This window comes from Hippichthys cyanospilos, chromosome 10 (assembly GCF_059441005.1).
Source record: "Hippichthys cyanospilos isolate Australia breed blue-spotted pipefish chromosome 10, RoL_Hcya_1.0, whole genome shotgun sequence".
NCBI classification, from domain to species: Eukaryota; Metazoa; Chordata; class Actinopteri; order Syngnathiformes; family Syngnathidae; genus Hippichthys; species Hippichthys cyanospilos.
The window spans coordinates 13,191,847-13,212,890 of record NC_142378.1 but is presented as its reverse complement, the minus strand read 5'-3'; the positions used below and the strand labels follow the sequence as shown (position 1 = coordinate 13,212,890).

Below are 21,044 nucleotides of genomic sequence, written 5' to 3'. Positions count from 1 at the left end.
AGGGGGGGGGGAGGCCTCGTCACACCGAGCGTATGGCACCCGTACTCATGTTCCCCACTCCACTCTAATCCTCAAGACTTCCTGCGACATTGTTGAACCAATAATATCAGGGAGGGCCTGTTGTTGTTGTAGTGCGACTTGTGAAAAGGTTATACGATAAGGCCGCGGCTCCTTTTCACACCTGCTGCTCACACTCACTCTTATGCCTCTGCGCGAGGGGGCTGGAAGGCCCCCTACACGCCCTGCCTGCGCACGCAGCGCCGATGCACACGAGTTCCTCAAGTGTTGTCACATGAACTATTTTACTTGAGGAAGCAAACTATGATGGAAAAAGGCAAAGGTCAAGGTTTGCACGCGGCGGATTTTCCGCTATGTAACCAAATCACAAGATGTTATTTGATCATGTTTGGCTTTTCATACCTATAAATAATAGAAATCAAAGCAGATTATGTGACTATTTAGAACACAAAGCATCCGCAGTATCAGAAACTCATCTCATGGAAACTATACAGTATGTCGTTTCGGCAGTAGATCAGAGATTTTTGGGCATCTCTTATTTCCGAGTGTTATGTGAGTACAATATGAAGAAGAACCTGCAAACATTACGAATCATTCGTCTAATACTATTTATTTTGAAATTACTGTCACAATATGATTGGGTTTTTTTGTCATGTTTTTCAAGATTCACAATCATCCATGACATGATAAACTATCATCAACTATCAAACTTATCTTTTTTCCACTATGCTACTACTAAGCTAACCAAATGCAAAAAAAAAAAAAAAAAGTGCTATTGATAGGTTAAAACGAATAGAGATTCATTCATTAAGATCTATAAAATTGATTTGACTAATCTCTTTTTAATCTCACCCCAAAATGTTTGATAGACAGACATTGTACCATAGTGGTAGAGCAAAAGAATGATATACAACAATATAAAAGTGGCTTCAGTCACTTAATTTCTGGCTTTGACAGATACAATTGTCTCCATTTCCGTATTACTGTATTTGAGACTAGTCCGATTTGCTTTAACCATCAGAGAGAATCGTACCGTTTTATTTTGTCAATGAAAACAGAAAATAACAGTCAAATAAAACATTGTCCATCATGTCTGTTAAAGACTTGCTCAAATGTGGGGTGTTCTTGGGTTTCGTTTGGCAAAGAGCTTTGCGATGGCTTGCTAAATTAGCGACTTTGTTGCTATCACCAGCTGACTGCAGTTGCAGCTGGGTACTTTGCATTTATGTATTAGACTCAACTTGGGCTTCTTCTGCGATCAGCAATCTCCTACTTGGAAATAATGTATTTCACTTTACTTTTAGCAAAGGTGTCATCAGTTCGTTTTTCGAAAGATAAATTTACCATTGAATGGACCGACAACTTTCACATGCTCTTCCATTTTTACATCTTCCCTCTGCCCTCCCACCCACAACAGCAGCCTATCAGGAAATGGCAAACGCAATGACAGCCAATCAGTGTCCATTTCAGGGTGCGATTGAGCCAGAAGGCTGATTTATAAAAACACATGTACAGAAAGGATATATAAGGACATACAGAAAGGATTAGGTTAGAGATTAAATAATGAATTGACACGATTTAAGAAAAAATAATGCTTTAGTGTAATTATTGGTTCCAATAAATCTGTAAACAGACATTCATTTAGCTTCAAAGAAAAGTTTTCTCATCATATAGCTGTGCAGTAATGTTGCCTGAAAGGGGAAACATTTTCCCTTCATTGGAACATTCCAGTTAAAAGAATTCCCATTAAAAAGTAAAGCTGACACAACATGGTGTAGTTTTTCCTTCAACAAGGCTAAACTTGATTAAGGTTTTGGACAGTGAACATAAGGTAACTTTAACCTACATCTGTCACAGCGAGACTCATTGTGCATGGGTAGACCTTTTGTTTAGAGGAGAGGTTATCGGGGGCCGAGCTAAGCTGCGAACTGAATTAGTGTTGTCTTATAAGCTGCTGTGTACCAGGCAGCACGGACTGTGTGCCATATTCACCTTTGAATGTATTTGTTATGAAGATCAGAAAGAAATGCCTCTGCTCAAGTGGGTTTAACGCAGATGCCGTTTGACCAGACATCCCGGGTTCGCTGTGACAATACCTGCTTTAGCCATTTCTCCTGATTACTGCTTTATTTTGACCACTGTACTCTTTTGTCCTACCTTTTTTGGGCTGTGTGTATGTCAGTCACATATTTACCTTTTAAAAATTGAGTTCTTATTTTCCAGCCTAGTTACTTTCTCAATTCTGGTTTATGTCATACTGAAAGTAGAACTAGTCTTTCTGGCAGCATGGTTTGAACATGGGACCAACATGGGTATTTTGCGACGATTTATTTACAGTTTTATGAGCAGGGTTTAAAAAAATAGATAAGCAAAAGAAAGTAAGGACTGTTTTCACTTGTGTTAGGCGGTTGACTGAAGGTGCGTTCTATGGCCACTCACACAATAGGACATTGCAAACACCTATAGAAATATTCCATGAACCAAACAGCAATGACTTGTCCGTGAGCATATTGTAGCTGCTACATTGATACATTTTTTAATTTATTTGACAAAACAGCCACATGTCAGGGGCAGGAGAAGCCCATTTTACGTCATTGATACTGCATACTGAATAAAAAAGTTTAAACACAATAGTGAGTGCACTGAAGATATCAATTAGGCATAACCAAAGAAACAACACAACCAGCAGTCACCAGATTGACCAGTGATTAAATTTGTGTAATAGTTCCTGGTGAGAATTTACTGCATATTTCATCCTCAGCAATATTGCAGTGTCACATTTTTTTAATTTGAAAATCTATCTATCTATCTATCTATCTATCTATCTATCTATCTATCTATCTATCTATCTATCTATCTATCTATCTATCTATCTATCTATCTATCTATCTATCTATCTATCTATCTATCTATCTATCTATCTATCTATTTATCTATCTATCTATCTATCTATCTATCTATCTATCTATCTATCTATCTATCTATCTATCTATATATATATATATATATATATATATATATATATAAAAGCATGGTGCAAGTTGCAAATTCTTCTTCGCGTTTTTGACTTAGTAAACAAACACTCAAAACAAGCAGGTTGCGTACATTATTTGTGCTTGGCAACCACGGACCGAACAAGGCGTTGACCACGCACAAAAGGATTTGCAAGCGGAAAGTTGATCAATTTAACATTTATGATTGTCAGCCCCAACTGTTTTCCGAGCAGATTAAGGAGGAATAATCACTCTTAAAACATTACACACTACAGGATAATCACCCAGGATAATCTTTCAGCGACATTCGAGAATCTGGTCTTTCCTGACTTTTATCGCAATTAAGGGACAGAAATGGCTCAAATTTGGCTTAAGTGTCGCTATGCTGCGGGACCATCGACTCATGTTTTTAAGATTAGTTATGTGAGATAACAGTTGAAAAGTTCATATTTTCTCCTGTATTGTTTTTTTGTTTGTTTTTATAATGTTTTGTTGATTGTTTTTTAACTGTCTCCAACATCAAACCTATTATGCATTCGTTTGAGCTTTGGGTTATGTGTTAGTGCAGCAGTCAAACAAATGTCGGTTTGTGTTCATTCCCTAGTTGGTCATAAAGCAATATTAACTATGTAAGAGTGGTGTTTGGTGTGTGCCCTTTGAACTGCGGGTCAGGAATGCAGCAGCTCTCAGCATGAAGTCAACTTTTGTGGAGTCTTCGCATTCTTAACTCAGTCAGGAGTTCACAAAACGGCGGCAGGCAGCACTTACCTGAGTACGCATGCATACGCGCGCACACGCACACTAGCTTCACAACACACATTCATACTGTTCGGGTTCAACCAGTTGATGGCCTGTGGGTAGTCACACTGTCTTTGCTGGGAGCACCAATATTATCTTGATGAGAACACAAAAGCCCTTTTGATGATCAAGCGTCCGAAAACATTTGCACATGCTAGCGTTGCGTGTGCGGCATTTGTGTGTGCGCACATGCGTGTGTGTGTGCGTGTGTGTCCTTGTTTTTGTTCACATGGTAGGGATCAAATTCCAAGTTTTAGTGTCTTTGTGGGGACCTCTTGCACTTATGTGGACCATTTTGTTGCACCTCTTTTTGAGCGTCAAGACTTGCTTTTATTTTTGAATTGAATTTTAGTTGAGGTGAGGCTAAGGTCTAGGAAATCTCTTGTGATGGTTAAGGTTAGCATTAGGACCTAGAAAATGTCTCCACTGAGATATATATACCCACTTGTGTGTGTGTGTGTGTGTGTGTGTGTGTGTGTGTGTGTGTGTGTGTGTGTGTGTGTGTGTGTGTGAACGTGTTCAAACCCTCTGGTGAGCAAGGTTACAAGAGCAGAGGTCAACATGTGGCAATGAAGCAGTGCGGCAGGAAGAGTGTGTTCTTTGGTTTGGGGTGGAGTTGGGGACACGTAGCATGTGATGATCACACAATCATCGTTTGTGCGACGTCTTTATGCTATTATAAGAGCAAGTAATGCAGAGAATATTGGTAGATTTTGGAGTGTGTAAGTAGAGTTTGATTGCCCTTTAACTCACATAAGTAATTTTACACGTACTAGCGCAAGCACATGACTCCCTTTTCCTTCCTCATTAGCCCCTGCAGCTCTCTCTCTCTGTTTTTCATCATGCTCTCTCGCCCCCTCACACCGCCCTCCAAACACGGGCCTTTGACCTCGACTGAATGACGGAGCAATTGAGAATGAGCAGAGCAAAGGGACCTGCCAAAAAACATCTGCCGGGGTGAGCGCCGAGCAACTCACAGAGTCCAATCAATAGCGTGCCTGCTCCACACCCGGGACCTGCTGGAAGTGGTGGGAAAGTTCCCATTTAGTGTGTGTCCTTGTCATTCAAATCAGTTGCCTTGAGGTGGCCGTGAACAAGGTAACAAGCCATTGTCTGTGGATTTGCTTAATTGATGGGATTTCTTTTGCCAGAGAATAAATATGTCATGGAGCAAATGACTTTATCCCTTCTGACACAGTAGAGCAATAATAAGCACCTGCCGGCCCCGGGCCGCATCACACTTGGACTGGCCCCTCAATTCATTCTTAAAAAAAAATAATAAATGTAAAACATTGCTTAACAGCACCTCTTCTTTCCATTTTTATCTGTGGCAGAGGGATGGCAGTCATTTTACTGTCGACTGAAAATGACATTGCAGTTGCTCGGGGATCTTGTACTTAACAATCACAGCTCACCTGTTTACTGAGTTAGGTCATGTGACATTTGCAAACTAGGCTATGATTGGATATTTCTATGAATACTTTCTGTTGAAAGGGGTGAATTCAGAGAATTTGAACAGTTTTAAGAAGGCCTGTTGCAATCAAATCTTTTTCAAAGGATTATCGTATTGATTATTGAATCATTAAAAAATCGCCCCCCCCCCCCCCCCCCCCCCCTCCTGTATTATACTTACAGTATTTCAGTGGTTCTTAACCTTTGTATGATCAAAACCTAAAGGTTCCTAAAGGTTCAGTGTGTCAGGTTGAAGTGAGTGGATATAAAAAATTATTGTTTATTATCTTCCACACATGGATTTTTAGATCAACAAAATTTGCCTACACTAAACTGTTAGCAATCACAGTTAGCATTAGTGCACTAGTGATTGCCATTTTCATACTAATTTCAATTTAGTTCACACCTACAAAATGTTACATGTCAATCACACATGTAATAATATCTTTAAATTATGATATTTTCAGCAGGCCTATTTTTAAAGTCGAATTACCCAACTTGGTCGACTTTTTTCCCTAGCCTTAATTTACAGTTGAACAATGGCTCAAAAGAATTACTCATTTGTTGAAAAAGTTGTTCATTCTTTTGATAGTTGATTAGTTGTTGATTAATTAATTGTGACATCTCTAATTCTAATTTGTGGAAATTTTTCTTGGGATTCATATGTGCAGGCCAAGGAGGATAGACTAAACTTCCCCCACTCAAGAGGGAAGGGTGGACCAGGGTGCTCGGCCCAGGGAGGACCCGGTTTATAGGACGCGACCAGGACGCGGAGCGGTCCGCCACCCACCTAGCCAACAAGCACCCCCAACCACCTGGGTTTATAATGAATACCACAGGCTGACTGGCTGTCAGCGTACAGGTATAATCCAGTAGAGAGACTGTCAACCTTTTTTTTTTCAGACGGGGCATTAAACTAACACTCAGTGCAGCCACAACACTTTGTCAAGCTCTTGACTTCTCGCTTTTGTAAATCTTTCACCAATCTGCTCTGTCAGTGTGCCCTAGACATTGGCTAGAGGTCAAATAAGGGTTCTTAGGACTATACTATGAACCTAATCTGCTCAGTGAAGATGACTCAAATGCTCTAACAGGATTAGAGGGAAGCCCCACCCCTCGTCGTCTTTCTTCTGTAAACACCTTAGTGCTGTAATCTAACGGCCACAAGCTGCCAACTAACCTCATTAGCTCATCTCATCTGCTGCCGCTCCCGCTCTTGACGTTGATCTTATGTTTGTTTCAAATCGCACTAAATGACAACTTGTTCCCTCTCTCTCATACAACAAATTCAACATAGATTTTTAATTCGCATTAGTCATCTGTAACTAAAAAAAAAAAGTGTACTTTATTCCTGTTTGTATATGGTTAAATTGTGATTGAACTGATGCAATGTTCCTCCTATTTTCCTCGAAAATAATCAAATAGATTATATTAGTTTAACACGTTTTAATTAAGTAAAGCCAAATGTTTGTTGTTTTTTCTTTGTGTACTTCCTGGGGTACAACACAAACAGAAGTATATATACTAGTCTGTCATTATTGAATAATTTTATAATTGAATTATTTCACGGAATATTCTAGCAATCAATTGTATTTTCAAATGAAATGTTGTTTTTCTTTAAAGTGTATCATTAAAAAACTGTTTTCCACATATCAGTTATTGTTGTTTGAAAATGGTTAAATGCTTAAAAAAAATACATAACAGTAAAATGCTAAATTGTTAACAGCATACTATTGTTTGAACAGTTAAAAAAAATCAGAGTTAGAAAATTTGTGTGTTTATAACATTTTAACTGTAGTAATGGAATCTTACAAGTAGAACTATGACTAATATTTTTTGAAATCATGATTCTCTTAAATATTCTATCAATTAATCAGATAAAAATATAATAAAAGTATATTAAATAGGCATTTTTCCTGTATTAACCAATTAATTTTAAAATGAATTACGGTAGTCTTTATTAATAAACTATTATTGTTTATTTGGTATTGTTTAGTGATTAAAATCAAGCAACTAAGCAACGTCATACAAGAGGTGATGATGTTCTCACCAAGCTTTTCGAAACATTCAATTACTGGTTCGGTTAGCGTTTTCACATACTAAAAGCAACATCAGCTAATTTTAAAAATATTGTTTTGAACAAAGACAAAAGATGATTAGCCTACTTCCTTAATGGACTACAGAAAAGACAAATTTACCACTGTGAGGCTAAAATCGGAGGATTTGGGACATATCCTGCCTCACAGGTTTCTCAATTTGAATTCATAATAATGTCAGCATCATACACTACCTCTTGACGAGTAATATCGTAATATCGCCACTGCAGCATTGTGGTACACAAACCTGCCAAGTTGGCTGAAGTGATTGAAGGGTTTTGATCATCACAAAAACTTAGCTTAAGCTGAGGATATGTGATGCTGGAATGCAGCTAGCCGGTCACCAAGGAGGCTTATACACAAATCATCATGACTCCTGCGCCATTTACCAGATTTGGATGTAAATACGTTCAAAATGAATGTTGAAGGTATGCCGGTGAAACACTACTTATTTGTATCTTTTCGAATAAATTGTTAGACTTTGTTGCAAAAAAACAACAACAAAACTGTGTGCATCTATGTCCTATAAGCAGGTTATGTAGGCCACTCTATCTCTAGTGGTTGTGAATTATGACAGTTCATAGTCTGTATGTGCACCACACAAGAGTTAGTTCATTACTTTGAGCTTTTGTTTGGAAATGTAAGGCTTAGATCAGTGTATTCCATTCTGTGGAGCCAAAGCGACTGATTGACACCAGAAAATTAAGTCTCAAATATTCTTACATGGTGTGAAACCTAAGACTGTATAATTGAGTCAAATTCAATGATCTCTTCAGAAAGTCATGACTTATCCTATTGTAAAAATGGCAACAGGTGGATGCACAGGATGGTTCATTGATTCATTGAATCATTCCTGTTGATAAATGCCACTGGCACAAGCAGAAAAAAAAACGAAAGTGATAATACAACAGCATTACATTAGTAATTAATAATAATGCTGTCAAAATATGCCATTAAACCAAACTATCGAAAAATAACTGAAATAAAAACTCCTTATGTTTTCCCTCATCCGGCCCAATATTCCCTCCTGATTTGTGCAGATGCTATTTCAGACGTATTATATGCGTGCAAATTGCTAGAGGCATTCCATTCACTTTCATTATGCTCATGTTAAAGGCAATACTCTTTGAAATTCCTTGTGATGAGGATTACATAGTGTATATTTGAGTCCAGTGTTGCGCAACAAGCCGCCGGTGCTCGGCAGCCTGTGGCTCAGCGTTGTTTGTTGTGATTATGTGAGCAGATGTTAAAGCACATTTGATTGAGTTGAAATCTTTTGCCCTGTTCTTCATCACCTCGCTGACCTCTCCGTTGGTGCCATTGGCCCAGGAGTGTCATCTCAGTGGTGATCAGAGAGAGGTGAAGGGAGAAGGAGGAGGAGAAGCGGAGGGCGGCTATGGAGCTGTGACAGGTGAGCTAATGGCTTTAGGGGAGAAAGGGATGAGGGCAACGGCTGTGATCCCTTTACACAGATTACAGAGGGTCAACTTATTAAAATGAGGAACGGATGCAGAGTAAATGAATTGACCTAAAACCCCTGAGTCACTGCACTCTCGCGTGTGCGTGTGTGTGTATGCGTGTGTGTTTGAAGGCGCAATGGCATCCACCCCCACACAGCGCTCAGTGACAGCCTCAGTTGTTGGAGTGGTTGGAATATTTTCCCCAGGAACTGAAAAACTGCAGACTTGGAGGCTTCCTGCTAAAAAAAAAAAGCTTGCGGTGCATTTTCAAGGAAGGCCACACGTGCCGAATAACTTCACAATACATAATATATTCAACATTACTGAACGTCAAGCCAAATTAATTTCTGCAACCTGTAATAACTAAAGAATATCAAGCTTCAAGTCCCTAATGCATACCACTTCTTAACCCCCATTTGAATAAAAAAACCAACATTTTTTTCTGCTTGTTGGAAAATAATTATATACATCCATCCGTCTATTCATCCATCCATTATGACCAATGATCTTTGAGGGTCTCTAACCTGGTTGGCATCCAGTCGCAAACTCACAATCTCACCTAAGAACAATTTAGAATGCTCACTAAAGTAACCATGCCTGTTTTTGGATTGTGAGAGGAAACCCACACAGGCATGGAAAGAACATGCAAACTCCTCAATCAATGACCACAGGTTTCATATATTTTTGATGATCAACATTTTTTTAAACTATAAATTAAACTGTGCTTTTCAGCAGATTATTTTTCTCTAGAAACATTACATTTCAGACTCTCAATCTCTCCCCATTAGTTGTGGTCTAAAAGACGAATTTGTTTACTGACAGCACAATTGTGTTGAATTGAAATGTCATCAGTAGGAACGGCCATTTACATCTATCATGAAAGCATACACATATGGAGCACTTAAGCATCCCTTACTAGCAGCTAATGTATGCTGGACGTACCAATAACGGTAAACACTGACAACAAGTGTCGTTTGTCAATGTCAACGTAATGAAGTTGGTTGTTCGAGCCCTGAATTGGTGATTGAATATGATTTCAGAACAACATTGTGTCATTTGTATTGGAAGTCAGGATCAACAGTTGCAGCAGAAAGACTACTCAAGCTGGCTGGCGAGAACATTTTCAAAATAATAGCATAAATAATAGCATGGTAAGATAAGGTTTGTTTACAATCAGTGCGCAGTGGGTGCAGACCTAGACATGGAAGAGGAAACTAATTCGATAGGGTCCATGTAAGCGAAAAGGTGTGTTTATAAATCTTGTAGTTGAACAGGAAGATCACAGGCCTGGGACATATAGGGCACAAGTAATACAATAATAATAACAATAATAATTAGAACATATCTGGCAGTTCTGTCAAAATCATAAAACATGAGCGTGTCTATCGTGGGACACAGCAACAGAGTTAGCCCTCTATGGACAGTTGTTGGAACAAAGTAAACATGAATGAGAGCCAGATAGTAAGAGGCAAGTGCACTCAGTGTTAAGTGTCCAGATAATGCTGTCGACAAAAGTCACTGTGACCTACGACCCGTGCATGTGATAGCGTGGCCACCACAACTAAACTAGACAACATTGGTAACGGCTTACCTGCTTACACATGTTTAAAAAGACGTAGGAGCAAGTATAAACTAATATCTTGCTATCCTCGTACTTTTCATTATTAAATGAAATATCCTTGTATTTGGGTGTGTCTACAGTATCTAAATATAAAACGTTTCGTGATCTGGTAGCTAAAACAGCAAAATAGCGTCGAGTTCAGTATCACATTGAAAATACACATACACAACGCTAACCATCATATTGCCTTGATTGAATCTTTTCCAAAACCAGTAAAACAGCTTCTCTGAGTCTGACTGCAGGTTCTCTCTCCAAGCTAATATGACGCCAGTATGGTTGCAAACACCGTCCATTCGCAAATGATTAAAGGTCAAGCGCATGTTTCCACTTTTCGTTCAAGAAGAGTCAAGCAGAGGTTACGACCGTGGCGCAATCTCCAAAAACCTTTGATGAACTTAAACGTTGGACACAGTTCTTCAAGACCGGGCCCACAATGAAGGACAATTGCATCAGCTGCTCTAATGAAAGCGATTACAACAATAGCGACAAGGATCTGGTGCGTATGGGGGCAGCGGGAAGGACGAGGCCTTTACCACGACCTTTGCTCGGGAAACGGCGGTCCGGCCAAGAGTCAGGGCGCCAGGGACTCGCCACCTCGTCTGCCACTGTCAAGCCTCAATTCACAGGGCAACACAACAGCCAGGCATCACTGTGACCCTGCGGGCGTGACACTCAACCTTTGCCTTAACCTCCTGACCGCCATCCACAGCTGCCGCTGACCTTTTTGGATGGGGCGGGGCACAAGGTCGGCCGGACGGGAGGGGGCGAGATGATTGAGAGATGACTTGGAGATTGAATGTGGGAAGGAAGGACACAAAGGCGCAATAATGGCGAGCCGAAAGCCGGATAAAGGAAACGTATTACGCAATTTTAGAAGTTTCCTGGTTTCTTAATAAAAGGACTAACGTTCTCTTGTTAAACTGCAACTTCTTTTCAAGGAGTACAGTGCAGTGCTAAGACAATTATCCATCCATCCATTTTCTAGAGCCGTTTAATCTGAATAAAATGTGTCTCATTTTGGAGAGGGGGCGAGGGGGCGGCATCCACCTAATGACAAGTATGACAGATGAAGTTGAAAACTCACAAAAACGAGTCATGTGGGCTAACTGCTGAGCTGCAAACCAAGCAAATTTAAAAAGATATACAAGATTATTATTTTATTTATCATTCAACACGAACCAAAGCCGAATGTCTGGTTATGGCTCAGATGGTAACCTCCTCCCTTGGTGAACCTCTTTGGAGCGACGAAAGAATGTCATCTGATCTAAGCAGTAGTACAACAAAGCTAGATGCTAATACTTACGATAATATAGTTCCACTTTCTATCGCTGAAATGATAAGCAAGCTATTTTGAATAAGGCTGGCAAGTGGTCAATTTTCTTTATAAGTTGTCGTGCTCATCCGGGCGTTGCTTGTAAAACTAGGATTTTTAATGGGTTTGGTCTCTTTCTTTTTTTTTTTTTTTTAAAGCATCATGAAATGGACTTGAACTTATACAGTATAGCGCTTTTCTACCTTAGGTACTCGAAGCGCTTTACACTAACTAGTCATTTACTTACTGATGACCGACATCAGGAACAACTGGAGGTTCAGTGTCTTGCTCAAGGACACTTAGACATGGTCTTGATGGTCGAGGGATCGAACCCACGGCCTTTCGGCTGGGAGACGACCACTCTACCACTAAGCCATGCCAAATCACCTTCCAGGCTTGATTAAACCTTCTTGCAGACCAGACCCAACTCGCTTGACGTAGGTTTGACACACCTATGGCCTTCTTATACTAGAATCTCTAAAGGTCTCTAGATTAATCGACTATTAATCATTAGTTGCATCCCTAAGTATTTTAAATATCTTGCTGTTAAGCATACACATCATTTCAACCGACAACAACTCCAAGTTTGAAATACAGTATTTTTATTGGACACAAATGATACAAGCATGACTTGAAGTAAACATCATTAAGGCGTTCACTTAGTTTGTCTCTGTGACACATAATTGGCTCAAAGAACAGTCTCCTCCTTCCTCCATTCTGAATCTTCCCCCACCGCCTTTGACGTTTCATTCTGGATGTGCTCATTCTCCATCATGGCTGCTAGTTTCTGCTCCAGCTTCCACACTTGCTCCCTGTACTTTCGGCGGATGTGTCGGTACGAGCTCAAGGCCTTACTGCAATGATGACGATGCAAAAACTTTCTGTGTCATCCATGAACAATGACAAATCTGGGCTTAATTTTGCTACTTTGGGCAGGAATTCAGACTACCTGTACCTGTGAGCTTGCGCAATCCGTGCAATATGCTCATCACCATCCCTACTGTTGGAGGCGCTGTCTGGGAGCGCTGCATTCAGTGAGTCGTGAACTAAGGCCAATCGCTTCTTTAGGGCTTGTTCTCTGAAAAGCCAAAGAGAAGATAAATTGCGGCATTTTCAATGCTGAACTTTTTTTTCAAAATCATAGGATATTCATATTTCCATTGAAAGTGTAAAAAAATAAATCTCAACCTCATGATCGCACATGACCATTTAAAATTTTGGTACAAATTTTTGGAGGAGTAATGGAAGTGGACCACATAAAATTATATGGTGGCCCGGATCTGGCCCCTGGGACTTGACTTTGACACCTGTGACATCTTGTAGAATCTAGGCTGTTTGTTTATGATTGAACACCTCACCTCTGAAGTAACGCCTGCAGTTCTTTCATTATCGGCCTCGTCCTGAGGCCAGGTGTGTCACCATCACTGCACACTTTATCGACATTCTCACAGCGCTTCTGAAAAGTTAAAAAAAAAAAAGTTAAACTTGTACAGTGTTCCTGTGCTACAAAGTGGTTTGATTTTTGCAGATTCGCTCTATCACAGATTTTCATATATGACCATAACTTTTTTTTATTGCAGATATACGTCACTATTTTTCTTCTAATCTTTCTAGTCAGACCAGTTAAAAAAAGGCATTTTATTTAACCTCAATCCCTACGACATGGATTTTCATTAAAGACCATTGAATATCTGTTGCAGGTTTACCCAAATATTTTTCTTTCTAAGACCAGGCCAAAGAAATATTGATATTATGTATTTATATTTTAACCAAAAGAAAGAACCTAAAAAAAGGGAACAATAGGAATAAATAAAATAAAAAAATCCCCCACAGAGTTCAGCCACTGCGGGTATTTTTGGGAATGGAACCCCGACGATTAACAAGGGAAGCCTGCAATGACTGAAATCACACCCTATGTAAAAATGTCACCTAATATTTTTGCTCCTAATATATATTAAGATGTTTTCTGCAACGTCCTTGTCCTTTGACAGCTAGTGGCAGAAGTGTGAAGAGAAGATCTAATCTAAAGACCTTGTTTGACCAAAATATCCCTCTAGGCCTGGAGGGATTCTCTGCTTTGGTAGCTAGATGTATAATTTCCCAGGTGGGACACCCAGATTTGAATCGGGTCTGCCACAAAAGACCAACGTCCTGATCCCTCTTGTACATTTCACCTTGACTTTGTACGACTTGAAAAAGTTAAAGCCAAAGGGAGCTGTGGTCGCTACGGCCTACCTGTTGTTCAATCTGACAGTCCTCTAGCTCCTCTCGGAGGTTTTCTGGAACACGCGCCGCCTGTGCTTTTTGGGCCGCCACACTCCACTCCAGACACCTCAGCTCTTTCTCCTTCAGACGAATCAGAGCACGTAGATCGGACATCTCTTCCTGAACAGTGGCAAAACCGTTAGCTGATATTCTGCACTTATTGAGAGAATTCAATAGGGACTTATCCTAACTAGGGTATAGGTTATCTGGAGCCTAGCCTTGCTGACTATGGTGAGAGGCAGTGCGTACCCCGGCACATATAAATAAACAACCATTCTTCGATAACCCTACATTTGTGTTCTTGGAACATGGAAGGAAGCCAGAGCACTTTGAGAAAACTCACTCAAGCATGGGGAAAGTTCACACAGGATATTTAGACTGTTTCGTTTAATGAAGCTCTGATCTGTGAGTTAGAAATGCTAACTACAAACACAATGTGCTACCATGTAATTTAAAGGCAAGTCAAAACATTTGAATTCAGTCATATTTTCGATGTGCCCACTAGCATAAACATTGCTTTTATCTATCAGGGGGCGGCAATTTTGCCACTTGCTGATGACTGCGAATGGCATCAGTTGCTCAGGTAGCAACACAACACCTATTTCTGAGGCTGGTCATGTGACATTCACTAGCTGAACTGCCATTTACTATAGAAGTCAAAGATCCATTTTTACTGGACAGCTATAAAAGTCAAAAATCCATTTTAACTGGCCAGGCAGTGAATTAATTATTAAGAATACTGTGTTTAGTCTCGTGGGGCCACATAGAACGTATGCTGCTTTTGAGGAATGTCAGAACTTGGAAGTATCCAACTCCACATTCAACCTCAAAGCGGCCGGGATGAATGTAAACAAATAAAAATATATGATTCAGATAAGTTGTTTCTGGTTTTGCTTCATCGCAATGCATTGTGACCTCCTGAAAACCTTGTTCAACCTTGTTCAACCTTGTTAAATTTAAGTAAATAAAGTCACGCAGTCAGCAAATGTCAAGCTATGTCGTGTGAAGAACTAAATGGATGTTGGAGAGTTGCAGAGTGATGTCATCTTGAAGTCAGTGGGTAAAGTCAGGTCTTTTTTTCCCCCAACTTTACAACTTGAACCTACCAGTTCATGGATGCATTCGAATACACTTTTCCTAGTTAGCCACAGTCCTAGGTCAGAAAAGTTTGACTTGCCGCATTTTTCATGCAGCATTTAGTATTGTAAAGATAATTTTTGACTTGACTATAGCATTGTTTTTATCTTTACTGTAACTGTAGGGACTAGATTGAAATGAATTTCAAACGATAAAAAATTGTCAATCCATGTATCTTTCCTACATTTGATGATGCCATTGATGTTGTAGACTCTTACCCTGGCTGTGATCAGCTCATGGAGCAGAGACGTTTTATCTCTTTTGATTTCAGCAGTTTTTGTGTTATCTTTGGATAAATGTCCCAGTTTCTGCCCAGCATTTGGGCTTGTTTTGACTTCTGCTTGATGTAGACGAGCTTTTGGGAGGCAAATGACTGCCCGGTCTCCTTTCAGCCTCTCGATGAGTTGGCGGAGCGCCACCTCTCGATCAGTCAATTCAGGAGTTCTGGTGGTGGAAATTCTGAATTAATTTACTAGCTAATATTAACTTTGTGTGACAGAGAGTCCTTCAAAACATCACCTCTGCACCGTGCGTGTTTCAATCTCCTCTGTGACCTCGACTTTTGCGAAGGAGGTTGACAACTCCTCACTTGTCGTATTCCTATTGTGAGGCGATGGACTGCCAGGCTGCAGCTTGTTATTGGCTCCTGCTGAGGACATCATTTGGTGTTTGTGAATGGGAAACACACACACACACACCGCGTGTACATGGGTGCACAGGTAGTAATCACTAAAAGTGTTGGTCAGTTACCTTCTCCATTCATCTGTGCAGGAACGCTTCCTTGCCTTTGAGCGTCATAAAGTGACAAAAGTTCACTGTAGGCTTCTTCACACTCTTCACTAGTAAAACCCACAGACCGCAGGACAGGTATCATACAAGTCTATGTCACTGACAAGTGATAAGCACGTTACAGGTGTGTTTTATTTGTGTACCAATATCGAAGAACCAAGTGGATAGACGAGTAGTCGGCCTCAAGCCTTTTAAGTGTAACGCTCATTTGCTCACACTCTGCCCTCTTTCGCTCCAAAGCAACAGTCAGATGCTCGTTCCTGGCCTTCAGCTTATCAATGTATCTGTAAAACAGCACAGGTGAAATGATTCGACACATTGATCTTAGGGGTGTCGGATGAACCGATTAATTACGATGAATTATTTACAATCATAGGTAAAATGTTCATCCATCCATCCATTAACCACTTAATGTTTAACTATATGCTTTCTGCATGGTCATTCGATCTGTTTTTATGTTGGGTTTCTTGAGCTTGAGATGTTAAGGGTTGGAAAACAAATTTCAATCACACTTTGAAACTGACACTTGACTGGCTGTCGTTTGGTTTGGCGTAACCTAGGCTCCTTTAGTGGGGGGCAGCAAGTTCAAGAGCAGAAGGAAGACATGAAAGTGGAAGAGCATGTAAAAGTTGTCGGTCCGATAAATGGTAAATGTAACTTAAAAAAATGCTTTGAGCGCATCTTTCGTAAAGATTGAGTGACATACATTATTTGTAAGACAGTCGCTTACCACAGAAGCAGTTCAAGTTTAGGCTACCACATAGATGCAAAGCAAACAGCTGCAACTACAGCCACAGCTAATGAGAGCAACAAAGATGCTAATGTAGCAAGCCATAGCAAATTAAGCTCGAGAACACCCTCCATTTGAGCAAGTCTGCGATTGAGAGGATGGACGAAGGTCTATTTTCATGTTCATTTCCAATTATTTGCCATTGACAAAAGATAAAAGCACCATTTCACCTAATGGTTGAAAAATACAGCCAGAAGAAGGCAAATTGTTACAACTCAAAAAAAAAGAAAAAAGACTCAAGCCTCTTTTTGTTGTTCATCAATCATTTCTTTTGGCACAATAACATAATGCATAATCCTCCCTACATTTTAACGACCATGTGTAGTGGAAATGGAAAGTAGGGTATCGCCCTTGAAGGTTTGAGTGTGCATTAAGTTAAACAGAACTAAGTACAGGTACGTTGATCATTTTCCTTTCATTTAAAAAATGTTTGAGCCCTACCTTAGTATACTGATAAACCACTGCCCTATTTGAAAATACAGTCTGTGGCTCATCTTGGTTCCAGGTATTATTTGGTTTGATTCGGGACATTCTGTAGTAGTAATTGGAGAAGGTCTAAAGAGATGCAACCTGTTCAGCTGTTCCGTCTCCATCTCCAGGCCATTGGGGCTTGAACAAGGACTTCCTGAGGTAAGAAAGCTCTGTGATGAACTGTCACCTCCTGAAGAAAATGAGCCTCCTGCAGCTCTCCTGAGGAGCATAGGAGAACCCGGAAAGGAGCAAGTGGCCCGGTCTGCACTATGAGGCCCAGTGCTGCCTGAAAGTCTGTTTGGAGAGCAAATGGCTGACCTCCAGACCCTCTGTTGACCAACCTGCTGGAAAACAGAAGTTTCACATTTAGTAATTCTGATTTAAATATTGAATATTGTGGGGACATGCGTCATTTATCATCATGTGTAAGAATATTTGACTGTCTCATGATTCAAATCTGATTTTGGGGTCTATGATTCCATTCAATATTGATTTTTGATTCAAAACTAAGCGATTTGATTTACAGCAATTTCTGCTTCACTCTATAGATTTGCAATTTGCAAAGAATCGCCATGATCTACTCCAGTTTGCTTTGCGTGACAGAATGATGCATTAGTACAAGGGTGTCCAAACTGTAGACCTTGACAGATAGACCTTATTTCCTTTCTGAGTTTTAAATGTCCGACTGCATTTGAATACGTAATGTAGTTCGCAGCTAACAGTAACGCTGGAGACTTGTATGACTTTTCTTAAACACATAGTACTGTCCAACAAACTTAAGACAACCTTCATCTTCTCCTGCTCTTCCACCTGACCGATGCTGTGCACTCTCTGCAGTTCTCCCAGCTGAGCCTGTGACGGAGGAGAGTTGACACGCTTTTCCAGGATTACCTCTTGGAATGTTTCCTTTGCCACATCTGTTGGACAAGAAATCCCAAATTCCTTTTCCATCTCCTCCAAAATCTGTAGAAACCAAAAGTAATGAAAAAGACAGGCTAACAATGAATGACACACAAATACTTGGAAGCATTTAAGGTTTTTTTTGTTGCAGTGTGGATGCCTTAGTAGCCTTGCTCCAGCTGTCCTGAGCTGCTCTCAGATGCTCTTTGGGTTTGTCTTGGTCAGAAAACGTCATGGGAGCTGCCCAGGACCTCCTGCAGTTGATGGAGTCCTCCACAGCATTCAGTGCCCCCTTGAGTTCTGTCCATATGGCACTACTGCCTTCTAGAGGGATAAATGTGATGATGTGATTGCTAATTATTAAAGAAAAAAAAGATTCAGGAAGCTGACCTGACCTTAATGCCTTATTGGTTCATCAAGTCGTTTTATTTCTACAGGCAACCTTTTGTGGTACTACTGTCAAATTTAAAATGACAAAGATTGTGTGAGCGAAACCTTGGTAAGGCAGTGAAGCTCCACATGATATATGAGAGGCAGTGCTCTTCTCTGGGATGCCTCTCACGCGCCTGTGTGATAGCAGGTCAGGAAACAGAGGGCTGGCTGGTCTTGGTGCTCTCAAATCACCTGGTTCACTGCAGAGGAACATTATTGTCCCGTAAGCAACTGTTATTCACACATAAACTTTATTCTACAGTATACCTGCACAATGAGCTCCAATGGCCCTTCTATTGGAGCTCATTGTGCAGGTATCCAATACAAGAATTCTATATTTAAAAAAAGTATGAGGTTTTGTTCGATTTTTGTTATTAGAGTTATAAGTTCGGTAGTGCAGAATATTGAGGGTTTTTTTGTGTTCAGAAATGCATTTGTAAAAGTTGAATTTCTTAAAGAGGAATTACTATTATTGTAGCACTGAATCTCATTGTGTGGTGCAGTTGCAGAAACAATTTCTGAGCACAATAACATGGCTATTTATGATTAATGAAATTGAAAAGAACACGGTTCCATTGAGATAAAGAACCTATTTTTTCAAGCGAAACTTTGCCACTATGATGTCACGTCGCTGATGGTACCTTGGTGCCTTCAGTGAGCCCATCTTTTTGTTGACTTCAGCGATGATGCTGAGCAACGTGCCCACCTCAGCTTCACACTCGGCCAATTCGGCCGGTGAAGGTTCCACCTCAGGGTAAAGACTCCTGTGGTCGAAGCGCGTCGTCAGCTCCTTGTCACTGACAGATGCCGTGTCCAAGCTGTCACATCGGACCAAGGTGAACTGTTGCAAAAACATTAGTGATAAGTCAGGAATGATGTTATTTTGAATTGCAAAGCTACTTTTATCTGTACAGGAACTTGAACAAATGCACAATAAAAATGGCAGAATGCCAAATGTGACAGAAATGATAACTCCAGTTTGCCCAACACATTTACTTTATAACCTGTAATTAGGAATGAATCAATAAAAATGTTTACAATTTTTTTTCAGATGAAATCCATGGTGCTCTCAAAGCAGATTTGTTATGAACATCTATTGTTTTGAGCTACGGAAAGGGGGGAAACTAAAACATCCTGTATGCAACTTCCTGCCTGTACAAATATTTCTGCATCAAACAACTTTGTACTGTGCACAAAAATCAACCACATTACTTGATCATCTATGTCTCTAAAAGTACAGAATTACAGCCACATTTAAGCTAAAACGCACAGTTCTGTCTATTATAATAAATACCTTAGACAAAACACATTTATTAATTTGCTGAGGTTTTTGGTGACATATTTGAATTCCTCATTCCAAATGCATACAGGGAGAGAACAATAGGGATGCATTCCTGTTCTGCATGACTATCCCAAACATGCACTGGATGACATTCCAAGACCTAACATGTTTTCATGGAAACACAGGTAGAATATTCATATCTAAGTGTCCAAATGTTGGTAAAAGAATGTGAAAATTAAGACTAAAAAGCAACTTTCTGCTGCAACAATGTTCATACTGTACCAGAAAAAACATAATTACAATGGAGATTGTATTTATTTATTTATTTTTGCTGTAGTTGTTCATAGGTTCATTGATATTCCACAGTACATCTTGTTTTCCCAGTGGTTAATTGAACAATATTACATTGCCATTGTTATTTCAGAAGCTATCTGACGTATTACATCATGTCATAACATCATGTCACATTTGAAAAACAAACAGAGCATGACCTACCTCCATAATTGACGGATGGGACTGGTGAAAATTCTGCTGTAGATCCCCTTCGCACTGTGAAACACAGAGTAAGATTTTTTTTTTTTTTTTTTCGGTTGCTGCAGTTGTTTCATACAATTAAACGTTCATTAGATTGCCAGCCACTCTCTGCATATCTGCCAACCAGTGTTTAGTGTGATGAATGAAGTAAGTGGAAAGTTATCCCCACCCATTCCTCGTCACTTGATGTCCCTTCCTGTTTTGTCCAGTTTTAATTTTCATAGCAGGCTGTGACCAATGGTGCATGTGAACGCAGGATGTTTGCACATTAAGTACATAGTTCTGAATAATGATATATTGCCCACTCTTGCACAATATGTTGATAGTGCTCCTGCGGGTGGCACGTTTGTTTATATGCGACTAGGCATACCATTTTAAGTCAATGTGTGTGTACTTGACAACTCGGTGGGGGATTGGTTAACACGTCTGCCTCACAGTTCAGGAACCCAATATCAAATCCACCTCTCTCTGGCCTTTGTGGAGTTTGCATGTTCTACCCAAGCCCGCATGGGCTCTCTCTGGGCACTCCAGGTTCCCCCCACACTCCCAAAACATACATGGCATGTGTTTTGAACATACTAAATTGTCCTTAGTTGTGATTAAGTGCGTGCGTGGCTGGCAAACAGTTCAGGGGGTCCAAAGTCAGCTGGCATAGGCACCAGCAAGCCCTCCACCCTTGTGAAGATAAGCGGCT

At 40.1% G+C, this 21,044-nt stretch overlaps 1 protein-coding gene and 1 long non-coding RNA gene across 6 annotated transcripts; one reads left to right on the top strand and one right to left on the bottom strand.

Annotated features, from left to right (window-relative positions):
• The first annotated feature begins 508 nt into the window (after window positions 1-508).
• On the top strand, window positions 509-17,565 carry LOC148417152 (uncharacterized). Its single transcript, XR_015866891.1, has 4 exons — window positions 509-570; window positions 5,933-6,123; window positions 8,687-8,768; window positions 17,331-17,565. It is a non-coding gene; the product is annotated as an uncharacterized LOC148417152 (long non-coding RNA).
• ushbp1 (Usher syndrome 1C binding protein 1) lies at window positions 12,336-20,654 on the bottom strand. 5 transcript variants are annotated; one of them, XM_088424783.1, is made up of 15 exons: window positions 20,520-20,654; window positions 20,312-20,365; window positions 19,176-19,375; window positions 18,598-18,734; window positions 18,263-18,426; window positions 17,989-18,165; window positions 17,302-17,546; window positions 16,085-16,225; window positions 15,903-15,991; window positions 15,672-15,801; window positions 15,371-15,596; window positions 13,986-14,135; window positions 13,109-13,206; window positions 12,706-12,828; window positions 12,336-12,604 (listed from the first exon to the last, which is right to left on the bottom strand). In XM_088424783.1, exons 2-15 carry the CDS (start codon window positions 20,315-20,317, stop codon window positions 12,439-12,441), a joined length of 2,052 nt encoding a protein of 683 aa, XP_088280909.1. In that variant the 5' UTR covers window positions 20,318-20,365; window positions 20,520-20,654; the 3' UTR covers window positions 12,336-12,438. The 5 variants fall into 5 exon arrangements, with proteins under 5 accessions (XP_088280909.1, XP_088280908.1, XP_088280911.1 ...); XM_088424782.1 differs by lacking the exon at window positions 20,520-20,654 and having other exon boundaries at window positions 20,312-20,458; XM_088424785.1 differs by lacking the exon at window positions 20,520-20,654 and having other exon boundaries at window positions 15,672-15,798; window positions 20,312-20,458.
• Between the last annotated feature and the right edge of the window lie 390 nt (window positions 20,655-21,044).

Excerpts from the sequence above, each read along its gene's own strand:
- ushbp1 (XM_088424783.1), bottom strand. Across the intron at positions 18,735-19,175 it reads GGCTCACTGAAGGCACCAAG|TGAACCAGGTGATTTGAGAG; the intron begins GTACCATCAGCG and ends GTTCCTCTGCAG. Across the intron at positions 18,166-18,262 it reads GCTGGAGCAAGGCTACTAAG|ATTTTGGAGGAGATGGAAAA; the intron begins GCATCCACACTG and ends TGGTTTCTACAG.